The following is a 12,404-nucleotide window of genomic DNA, read 5'->3' as shown; positions in this document are numbered from 1 at the left end:
TGTCTTTTTGAGACAGGGTCTCACTCTGCAGTTCAGGCTGGCCTTGAGCTCACTTTGTAGCCCAGGCTGGTCTCGAACTCTGAATGATCCTCCTGCCTCAGCCCCCGAGTGCTGGGATTACAGGCATGCACCACTACACCCCACCACATTTTCTTTATCCATTCATCGTTTGATGAATACTTGGGTTGTTTCCATTTCTTAGTTGTTAGGAACAGTGCTGCAGTGAACTTGAGGTAATCCAGATGTCTCTTTGACATAATGATTTTACAAGAGTGATCACAAGAGTGATCCAAAATTACAGCGAATGTTTAAATTAAAAACTTACTGCCATTTGTCTTGGTTACTTTTCTCTCTCATTGCTGAGACAAAATACCCAACACCCAAAATTAAGGAAGAAAAGGTTTATTTAGCTTATAGTTTGTGGAGGTTACAGTCCATACTTGGCTGGCTTCGAGGCAGAAGATAACAAAACAAGAGCAAAGAGGGGAATGGCAGCAGAACAGCAGAGCCAGAGCAAAGGGGAGGGGGAATCACGGTGAGTAACCTCTTTCCCTGCCTTACATTGTAAACAGGCTACCCCCACCTAAGGGGCGTGTAGCTCTCACATAATCTCCATGCCCTCCTCTTCCACAGGCTCAGGATGTATACAAAGTAAGCACCCTGGCTCCCTGCTGAGTCACTTAGCCAAACCTCTAGACTCCCCAAGTTGACACAATGTATCAACCATAACACCGTGCAGGACACCTTGTTATTAATCCTCCTCACCTCAAACACATCTATCTCATCATTCTTGCCACTGTCTGAAGAAGTTCTGGAAGTCCTGTTCTGTGTTTTTATGAGGTATGATAAAAAAATACAGTGAATACTGCTGCTGAGTGTTATGTAACAGAAAGACAAGCCCATAAAAATGTGTATCCTCATCCACCTTGTTCACTAGGTCTGGCACTGTGTGACTTCTGGCACCTCCCCATAGTTAAAATGACCATGAAAGGTAAATGTTTTGAATCAATTCAGGACATCAGGGCAGCCAGGACAGTACAACTAAAGAAAGAACCTTAAGAAAGAACTTCATTTGTAAGAAAGAACTTCCAGAACATCTTCAGGAAGTGGCAAGAATGATGGGACAAATGTGATCGAAGTGAGGGAGAGTATGTTGAGGGGGACTCATGGCAACTATTTTTTACTGTAATAATTTTGTAAAAATTTGAACACTATATTTTTCAGTCATGCCTCATATTTCCTTTGGATATATACCCAGGAGTGGGATCCCTGGATCACATGGTAGTTCTATTTTTAATTTTTGAGAAACTTCCATACTGTTTTTCATAATGGCTTTACTAATTTACATTCCCACCAGCAGTGAGCAAGGCTTCTCTTTTCCCCAAATCCTTGCTAGCACTTGTTATCGTTTGTCTTTTTGGTAATAGCCATTTTAACTGGAATGAAGTGATACCTCTTTGTAGTTTTGCTTTGCATTTCTCCAATTATTACTGACATTGAACTTATTGGCTACTTGTATGTGTTGTTTTGAGAAATGTCTATTTAGATCTGTTGACCACTTTTTAATCAGTTTTTAATTACTATTAGTATTGTTACTGCTGTTGTGAGTTCCTTATGCATTCTGAATTGTTAACCTCTTTTCTGTGTATAGTTTGCAAATATTTTCTCGCATTCTGTAGGATGTCTTCTTACTCTGGTGCTTATTATATTGCTGTGCAGAAACTTTTTTGTTTGCTATAATCCCATTTGTCTCTGTTTGCTTTTTTTTTTATAAAAAATAAAACAAAATTTTATAACAAAATAATAAGGGAATAACAATGATTAATAGACCGGGTATCATTATCTTCAAAGTAGTTACTCAGTACAAGACAGACAAAAACAATTCTAGCTTACAAAGAAAAAACAAACATAATAGCACAAAATATTTTTTAAGCGGACTGAGAAACTATTAGTATAGATGAAACAAATTGGCATATGTATTTAAAAATAATTTTTTTAACAGACAGACAACATTTTACAACATAGCAAAAGAACAGTACAGACAATACAGAGTTACAAACAAAATGGTAGGGAATTAACAATGGTTGTTGTATTACATATTGATATCTTCAAAGTGGCTTCTCATGAAAACAGATATAGAAATGCAATACTGATCAACCAAAGACTCACTGACAGTTTCTTTCAGCCTAGAAATAGAAGACAGAAGAACAACCATGTTAACTATCCTGTATATACATACATATAAAATTTCTCCTTCTTTCCCTTCTCTTTTCCCACATCCCAGTTGCCCTTTACTCTTGAGCGGTTTCCTATCGTTTCACAGTGTCTATCATACCTCCGAGTTTAAATTAACTCTTTCAAGTTTTACACTAGTGAAACAATGCAGTGCTTGCACATGTATGTTTGATTTATTTCACTTATAAGTATGGTCTCTAGTTGTGACCATTTGCCTATAAAAGCCTCGAGTTCATCTTTCTTTACAGCTGAGTAATATCCCATTATATAAAAGTACCACAATTTTCTTATCCAGTCCTCGGTGGATGGACATTTGGGTTGCTTCCACATTTTAGCAATTACAAATTGTGCTGCTATGAACATAGGTGCACATATATCACTGTGATATGATACTTTTAGATCTTCTGGGAAAATACCCAGCAGGGGGATAGCTGGGTTGACCTAGTTTTCGGAGGAATCTCCAAACTGATTTCCACAGTGGTTTCACCACTGCATTCCCACCAGCAGTGGAGAAGGGTTCCTATTTCTCCACAGCCTCGCCAGCATTTGTTATTGGTTGATTTCTTAATGCTAGCCATTCTTACTGGGGTAAGGTGGAATCTCAGTGTTGTTTTTGTCTCTGTTTGCTTTTGTTTCCTGTGCTTTTAGAGTGTTGTCACTTAAATCCTTGCCCTTTCCAAGGTCCTGAAGCATCTCCCCTATATTTTCTTCGAAAAGTTTTCATTGTTTCAGGTATTACATTTAAGTCTAGTATATGTGCTGCCAAAGCGAGCACTACATTTAAGTCTAAAGTGTACATTTACTTTATTTTTGTAACCGGTGAGGTAAGGATCAGTGCATATTCTTTATGTAATGTATAATGTTTTTGACATATTTTCCACAAACAGTATGTGAGAATTGCTGAACTCTTTGCCAACATTTAGTATTCTCTGGGTTTCCACACCCTAATTTTAATCTAGTATTAACTTGACTAATGAAATTGAGCAGTTTTTCATGTGATTATTGATTTATTTGTATATTTTTTGTGGAGTATTTGTTCAGATGTTTTGTGTGGGGTTTTTTGCATTTTTTAAAATTTTATTTTAAAGATTTGTGTGTTTTTAAATTGATTGACTTTTATTATTGAGACAGGAATTCTTCATATAGCCTGAATACCAATTATTTTCGTTAAATATATGTTATACAAATACATAGATATGGTCTGTTACTTGCCTGTTAATTTTCTTAATTATACCTTTATGAGCCAAAGTTTTAAGGTAGTCTGATTATCGATTTTATTCTCTAATGGTTGTATTTTATGTAGGTTTATTTGATTGTAATTGAGATTTAAATTTAAATACCCACATGTTGAGGAGAGGTAGATAATTAGTTCCAAAAGAAGCAACAAGAGAGGGGAAGAAAAGACAAGCCTCCTTTTGTCCCTTATGTTGTACCCAGTCTACCAAGTTAGGGTGATGCCAATCCAGTCAGTGGACTGATGCAGCAGTCACCCACCCTTAATCCCAGCACCCCTAATCCCACCATTGCACTACAAATCAATCACATATTCTAGATTCAGCCATATCCAAAAATCCTTGTGATTGCACGTGGCTTTGGGGGACATCTAGACACAAACCATAACACAAGCCCATCTAAACTTGAAAAATTGCTACAACTTACGGAGGGGCAGGGGGCCTAAGTGGCTTTCCTGCAGCAAAGAATACAATTAGGCTTTGCAGTAAGCATTCAATATAGTCATATCAGATTTCTGAGTTAAAAGCTATCCCTAGTAGAATAAGATTATTGAGTCTAGTACCTGAAAGAACAACAAGAATTTATTTTTTGAATGGATTGAGTCCCGTAGGGCTTTCCTATTTTGAATTGAGCTCTTGTGAATTATAAAAAGTATTCTGTTGCTCTTAAAGCCAAGAACATACTCCACCAGGCTTGTAAATAAGAAACTACCTTGCTCGATTGATTAATTAAATACATATTTACATTCATTGCCAGTTTTATGCCCAGAAATGTGGAATACTGAAAAGACAGTCTGCTAGAGGAGATAAACAAGTAAAGCCATGATTATGATGTTGTGAGATATGCACATAGGGTCCTATCAAATACAGAGATTGAGGACTTCTTTGGTTAGAGAAGCCTTTCTGGTGCTACCATGATATGCTAGACCCAAATTATTTATGCAGCAGTATGAAAGGGTGCATTGGAAGGATTGAGAATAAAAGCAAGAAGACCCGGATACTATTGTATAAGCTGAGGGTTTCTTCAACAAAAGAGAAGTCTGTTCTCTCATGAAGCTTATATTCTTGTGAGAAAAACAGATAATAAAGTTAAGAAAAATGAAGCAAGCACAAAGGATGGCAAATGGCTAGAACCGGGTGGGGGCGGGGGGAACAGCTATTTTAAGTAGAAGCTCAAGGGTGAGAAGGTGATATCTAAATGAAGTCATTCTAGGGCCTGGAGATTTAGCTCAGCAGCACAGCGCTTGCCTGGCAAGTGCAAGGTCATGAGTTCGATTCCTGGTAATGGAAGAAAAATATATAAATAAATAAATGAAGTCATTCTAGGTAAAGGGAATAAATTTAAAAGTCCTCAAGCAAGAGTGTGTTTTGCATGTTTTTTAGAACTACAGGGAAGCCACAGTGACTAGATTAAAAAGAGCAACAAGTGAAAAAAGAAGAGCTAAGCAGTGGTCAGATCATGCAGCACTTTTGTACTTTATTCTAAATATTATGAAAAGCCATAGAGGTTGGAAATGAGTGATGTAATCTAACTCTGGCAAATGTATGGAAAATAGTCCAAGAGAAACAGTAGCAGAAATAGAATTGGAGAGACTAAGCAGGGCTGGTTGCATTACGCCTGGCAAAATCTGATGTTTGCTTGGTTCCTGATAGTAGCTGTGAGTTGAAGTCAGATTGGGAACATTTTAAAGGCTGACATGTAAAATCTTTGGAATGTGAGAGAAAGAGATGACCTAGGTAAAATCAAGGTTTCACCCTAAACAGTTGGATTGAAATGCTCTCATTTCCTGAGACTGGAAATACTGGGGCAGTAGCAGGTTTGGAGAAAGAAATTAAAAGTTTGGTTTTATGCATGAGTTTAGTATGGTCTAGTGAATGACCAAGTAGAGGTGTTGAATGGTGATGTACAAGTCTAGAAATAACCCAAGTGGGAATATTGCAGCATCTTTGTATGCTAATGGGAATTTTTTTAAAAAAAGAGCAATGTTTCAGGAGAGAGGATAGTGTTATGGTTTGTGTCTAGATGTCCCCCCTCAAACCTCATGTGGTCATAGGTGGAGCATTTTCAGATGTGGCTGGATTTAGAGTGTGTGATGATGGGATTAATTCATGGTGCAATGCTAGGGTCGAGGGCACTAAGATTAAGAGTGTGAGTGCTACCTGCTTTAAGTAGCGTGGGTGAGATATAAGGGATGGGCTGGGGATGTAGCTCAGTGGCACAGTGCCTGCCTGGCAAATGTGACACCCTGAGTTTGATTCTTAGTGCAAAAAAAAAAAAGATATAAGGGATGGAAAGAGCTGTGGTCATCTCTTGCTTGCTTTGCTTCCTTCTGCCTGCTGTGAACTGTTTCTCCTCTTTGATGCCTGTCTGCCATGCCACTCCACATGGACAGAAACCTCTACAAATTGTGAGCCAAATAAGTCCTTCCTCCTTTAACCTGGGTGTCAAGTATTTTGTCCCAGCAAGGAGAGAAGTAACTAAGACAAATGGCAAGGAGGGAATCTTTAATGAAGAAAGAGGCATTAGAATCCAGGGTCAAGTGGAAAAATTGGCTTTAGATAGGCTTGTGGGCAATTCATTTTGTCATCAAAAAGATGTCTGAAAAGGTGGTTTAATATTGGAAGTAAGTTAATATAATGCACTATATCTTAAAGTAAAGGACAAAATTCCAGGTGATCAAGTAAATGGACACAGAAAAGACATTTGACAGATTACACGTATGTTCATGATAAAGTACTCAGTAAGGTAGAACTGGACAGGAACTTCTTAACTTGATAGCATCTTTGAAAAACGCACAGCTATCATCGTACTTAATAGTGAAAGACTAAAATCTTTTCATAAGATCAGGAATAGGACAGGGATGTCCTTTCTTTGCACTTCTGTTCAACATGGTACTGGAGTCTGTAGTTAGAACAATTTGGAAAGAAGTGACATAAAAAACATACGTATTTGAAAGGAAGAAATAAACTCAATCAGATGACATCTTGTATACAGAAAATCATAAAGGGTCCACTAGAACAAAATAAGCCTTTAGAATTCAGATGATGAGGGTATATCAGAGGAATCTTGGATTTCTTGTAATAACCAAAGTAAATGGCTTTAAGGCATGGTAAGCTTAGTACTGGTTATCTCTTAAAGGCAAAACACTGTACAGTAGGACTTTTGCAAGGATAGAAAATTCTGTATCTGTGCTGTCAAATATGGTAGGTACCTGTGGCTGTTGAGCACTTGAAATGTGGCTCATGGGACCGAGGAGTTCAATTTTAAATTGCGTTTAATTCTAATTGAGATTTAAATTTAAGGAGCCACGTGTCGCAGGGAGTGGTGGATAATTACCTCTCTTAATGGCCTATGTATTGAGACTAGTCTCTTTAGGCTGTGTGGGAGGGCAGGAGGGAGATGCCTCCCTCAGTAGGTACTGGTGGTGGGCATTTGCCCCCCTTCCCCTTGTGTCCCACAGAGGATGTGCTAGGCTGGAGGAGCAGAGGTCTGTGTAGGAACATACCCAGCTCTGTGGCTACTTGTTACTTTTTTTTTCCTAAAACGTTATTACCATTTATGATAAAATATGAAGCCTGTTCCAAAAATACAGTGAATATTAAAATTTTGTTACAGTAAAAGACACATTACCATTACCCCCCCCTTAAAATACTCCCCCTTGCTAGAATACACTTCCTGTTGATTTCTTCTGAGGTGGTTTTGAGGTTGAGGAAGAGTTTAACCACTGTCATTCTGCCAAATGTTTTTATATTTATGACTTCTACTGTCCTCAAGAAGCTTTGTGTTTACTATTTATAGTACTAGGACATATGTTTATATTTTTTATTTCTTACCTTGTTTCAATTTTGGAATCTGAAGTGGTGATATTTACATGGTGTTGATAATTATTCTGTAATATTTATGCTATTTACTTGTCCATTCTGTCTGTATGAATTAGTATGGAAACCACTTAAGATAAAGCCCAAACTCAAATCTTAGACTGCATGGTGGGTGGTGGTTTTAAATGTGGGCATAAATCTTTGGATATGGCTAAGAAATAAATCTAGACAAATAATAATAATTCTCTAAATAAATGACTACTGATGTTTCTGGAGTGCTTTCTGTGAGCCATATACTCTTACAACTTTATTTGGAGTATCTGATATGATCTTTATCAAAACACATAAAGGGAATGCTATTATCACCTGATTTTTCTAGATAAGGAACTGATACTCAGCTTATAGAACTTGCAGAAAGCGACATAGCTTAGTAGAGACTCAACTTGGACACCATTCTAACTGTAAAGACAATACCCTTTATCATTAGGCACTATTGCATCTTTGTATCTTTTTTTTCCTCAGTATTAGAGATTGAACTCAGGGCTGTATGCATGCTAGGAAAGTGCACTACTGCTAAGATGCATCCTTAGCCATTTTTATTATATTTTTGAAACAGAGTCTGAGCAAGTTGCCCAAACTGCCTTGAACTTGGATCCTACTGCCTTAGCCTCCCACATAGCTGGGATTATAGGCACGTGCCACAATACATGGCACTTCTTTGTGTCTTAACAGTGCCTGGGTAGGTATTTGGATATAGATTTCATATTGAATTCTCCGCATCTATATGACATAACCATCTCACCCTCCATAAACCAGAGTAGGTAGCTCCTTTAAAGCAACTAACACTTTTTTCAATTTTTAAGAAAAAGTTTCACAGGAAAAAATGGTGCTGCATGGGCTGGTCCAGTCTGCCCTGATCATAACATTTAATAACAGAGTTGCTGTGTAATTCCCAGCCATCTACCAGTTCTCTCCCATCAAATTCTTTTCTACTTGCCGTGTCAATTATCAGTTACTACTTTTTCTTTTCCCATCCCTTATCTTCTTTCCAGGAGAGGCAGCCACTCTGGTAGAATATCTTCTTTCCAGTCAGGCTTGTGTAACATTTCCTGTGCTATTATTGTTTGTTGTTTGTAGCTTTGTGACCTTGATCAGGTTATTTAATATTTCATAATCCATAAAATAGAGATAATGTGATTTATGCCTTACAGATTTGTTATAAAGACTAGAGCTTATGTTTCTAATTCTCTGACATGGAGTAGGTCTTCATAAAATGAGCTTTTTTTCCTGTAGAATCTATTGATATAATTTAATTGGGCAAATATTTATTAGCATCTAATCTGTGCCAGCCTCTGCTGAGGACACTGATCACATACTTTCGTTTTAACAAAAACGGCATCTCTAAAATCAGAAATTGCATGGTACAAGAAGGGAGAATGATGTGAATGAGTTAGGAACAAAAATGTGCTAAGTGCAACAGAGGAATATGTAAAGTGCTAGAAGCAATTATTTTTTTCAGCCGTTTGTATAGTTTCCAAGTTTGTTTTTAATACTTGGTAGTAGAGATGGAGGACAAATATAAGGGGGTGGGGAGAGAGTATTTAAGAGATTCAGTAATGTTTCCTATGCCAGACTTTTAAGAATTGATTTCAGGAAAGCACTTGATGAATCTCTCATGAAGTTCTTATACATATGATAGAGATGTGTAGGCTGGCTAATAGAAGGTGGATTTAAAGCTAGTACATCCGTGTCCTGGATGTTTTCCTCTTGTAGTACTTTAATTTTTCTTATAAAAATCTGTGGATTGGAAGGAACCTTAGAAGTAGATGCCATACTCTAACCTGTGCTTAAGACTGTCTATATCTTCTCTCCTTTTAATTTTTAATTCAACAGTGCAAAATAGTATACACAGTAGGGGGCTGGGGATTTAGCTTAGCAGCACAGCGCCTGCCTGGCAAGCACGAGGTCATGAGTTCGATTCCTGGTACCAGAAAAAAAACAAAACAAAACAAAAAACCAATACACTGTAAAAGTATTTCCTTTCTCTTCCAATCCCCAAGTGTTCCTGTCATCCTTCCTAGTAGCAAAAATACTACTTTTGTATATATTTCTCATACTTATCTCATATTTGTGATTGTTGTGCCTATCTCTCTATACCTGTGTTATAGTTATTTGAGTGCATGTGCTATCTTTAGTAAACTGTAAGCTCCTTGAGAGGAAGGACCCAGTTTCAGTTTTTCTGTACCTCCCCAAATTACTTGCACATTGATGATTCATTACAGAAAGGAAATTTACACCAGAGAGAAGACAGGCTTCTCTGGTAACATACCATAGTTTTCTGTCCTTGACTATATTCTTTACAACCATTTTTTTCCAGTGATAGATGAAGATATAGAAAGCATGTTTGTCATGTATGCAGTTGGCACAAAGCCAGAAAAGAGCCAATAACATCGAATGACAGAACCAAGGCTGCAAATGATCACAACATTCTGGATTGTTCAGCTGAAAAGAATAGGGACAAATATACAGTACTATGCTTAAGAGGATAAAAATACCCAGCAACTTAGTTACCTCTCGAACTAAGAGAGCTATCTTGGTAACAGTTTATTTGAAGATGATTTGAAGATGATGATAGGGAATGGATCTTAATTGCCTTTAAGTTCAGTTAAAGCTAATAGTATACCAGGATTGTCAGTAAAGCAAGCAGAGCCTTGACTGTATTAGTAGAGTGTGAATCCAGATGGGTAGCTCATGGTTCTATTCTCTTTACTAGTCAGACTCCTTGTTGAGTGTTGGGTTCAGTTTGGGGGTGGCACACATATAGAGAAAAACAGACAAATTGGAATATGTCTCAAGATTACTTAAGGTAAAGAAAATATAGGTTCTATCCTGTTTGACTATTTACCACTTGTGAATGTTTGAAGTCAACCTTTTCATTTTGTTTCCATCCCGTGAAAATGGGGCAGAAGTAGTAATACTAATCTGGAGGATCATCCTAAGGATTAGAGCCAATGTGGGCAATTTAAAGTTTTTATAGTTCAAATCTTAGCAAAAACATTACTTTAAAATTAGATGTAGTCCCATCCCTGAAAGAGGTTACATTTTAGAGGATCAGACAGCTGAGTAAATCCAAGACTATAATGCAACTTGTGACTTATGGAAAAGGCAGTAAATTTATTTATACAACCCCCAGTAAATGCAGAACGAGCCAGATTGCCACATAGTAATATACTGAGTTTCCTAGGACAGTGAACTTTTTAGAGACACATGTCAGAACTGCAACCCAAAACCCACTTAACTTTATCGCAAAGTGCCAACACTGCAATTAAACCTGAATACTGAAGTTCTAGTTTAGAAAAAACAACTCATACATTAACATCTTTTATCTTAAAAGGAAACACATATGCCATAGATTCACCGTCACTGCCCTAGGAGGAAGTGAATTTCCCTCATAGTCAAGATTAGGTATTTTTGTAGGAGTAGGAATTTTAACTAAAAGGATAGATAAACTAGCCATGGACCAAACCTAGCCAGAGACTGGTTATTATAAATAAAGCTTGATTGGAACACGGCCATATCCAGTGACTCCAAGTCAATGCTTCCTAGTACAGTATAGAGTTGAGTAGTTGTAATAGAGACCACATGGCCTTCTGAGCTGGAAATATTTACCATGTGGATCATCTGGGACCCACAGAAAAAGTTTGCTGCTCCATGGACTAGATAAATAATTCACAGCCTAAGTTATTTCATGAGCTGGTAACCTTTCTAAATTCTCTGTTGTGGGGATTTCACATATTAGGAGGAATACATACCAGGATTTCAAGTGAAATGATCATACTTGGTTAAATAATCTTCAAGATCCCTTAAGGAACTATGATTTTATAAACAGATACTGTTGGGCATGAAACAAAGTTTTTGTACATTATTTGGGCTAAAGCATCTATACCCACTAGAAGTAGAAAGTGGTATTAGAATAGTGAAAGAGTTCTTCTGTAGGGCAGTTTTCTCACTTATAAATGGAACACTTTGCAGAATTTTGTAGATTGGAGCTTATGTAGGTATCATTACTGTAGGTATGCTCACATGTAGGTATCATTACTGTATTTTGTAGAATACTTCATTGTGTTGTGTCATAACAATAGAATATTGGTTGGGAAAGTACAAATCCTTCCCTTGATTGCTGCAAGTTGAGGTAGTACACAAAAGCCTTTCTTGGAGTGAACTGGTTATTTAGATCTCAAGGCTTAGCAAATAGGAGAATGTCTTGTTGGCAATTTCTGTACACATATTACAGGTGTTATCCTGAGTACTAGGAAGATTGAGGCTTTGCAGGCAGTGCACTTCTTCCCACAAAGGAGGGTCTTAACTCTGCCTTTTCCTGTACGTTTTGTCTTTTATATTCAGAATCTCTTTCTGGCTAACATGTGTGTGTGTGTATAAATATGTATTTTTTTTTTAAAGTGTTGACTCGGAGACAGAGAGAGGCCAAGAGCAAGAGTGACAGAGGAACAGCTGCACAGACTTCCCTAGACACTGACAAGTAAGTGGGTGTGCTGCATTCACTGAGCTCTTGTTTAGCATGTCATTGCTTGAACCAAATAAAGACACCACTTCCTATCTCACCCTGTATTTCTTTGGCCTGCCAGTCATGCATTGCCTGTATGCCTGAATTTCTTTTTCTTCTTCCCAGTTTATGGCAGTATAGTTTATGTCTGTATCCCTTTTCAGTATACTAAAAATGATCCTGCAACCTGCTCTAGTTCCACATTCCTCTTAAGCTTCTGCTTTTGTTGAACTTATAAATTGGGTTTTGGTGCTTTGGGGAAGCAGTGAGCATATTGTTGTGTAATGGTACAGAAACTGAATTGTGAAAGGTTGGGCAACACAGACTTCCTTGGGTTACCGGTTGCAGCTTGACTTAAGAAAGCCCGTTCGAAGGAAGGAATCAGATGTAGGTTGTGCCTCCTAGAAGCAAAGGTTTTACCAACAGTATATTAGAGCAGAAACTTTCAGTGGCTTTTTTCTTTATTTTTCAGAATTGATAAATGAAAACATGGTATTTTGATGCATATATATACATTGAATAATGTTGAAATCAGGTTAAACATATTTCCTCAA

At 37.5% G+C, this 12,404-nt stretch overlaps 1 protein-coding gene across 5 annotated transcripts in view; it reads left to right on the top strand.

Moving 5' to 3' along the window:
• Nucleotides 1-12,404, top strand: part of Uimc1 (ubiquitin interaction motif containing 1) — a 120,445-nt gene that overhangs the window by 101,066 nt on the left and 6,975 nt on the right. For all 5 annotated transcript variants that reach the window (XM_013509672.1, XM_005376406.2, XM_013509668.1 and 2 more), the window contains one exon: nt 11,748-11,826. In XM_013509672.1, the coding sequence (XP_013365126.1) occupies nt 11,748-11,826 (79 nt within the window). The remainder of the gene's footprint in view (nt 1-11,747; nt 11,827-12,404) is intronic.

The sequence above is a fragment of the Chinchilla lanigera genome, unplaced genomic scaffold (genome assembly GCF_000276665.1).
Source record: "Chinchilla lanigera isolate Chin_1 unplaced genomic scaffold, ChiLan1.0 scaffold00007, whole genome shotgun sequence".
NCBI lineage: Eukaryota > Metazoa > Chordata > Mammalia > Rodentia > Chinchillidae > Chinchilla > Chinchilla lanigera.
This window is presented reverse-complemented; position numbering and strand designations above follow the sequence as displayed.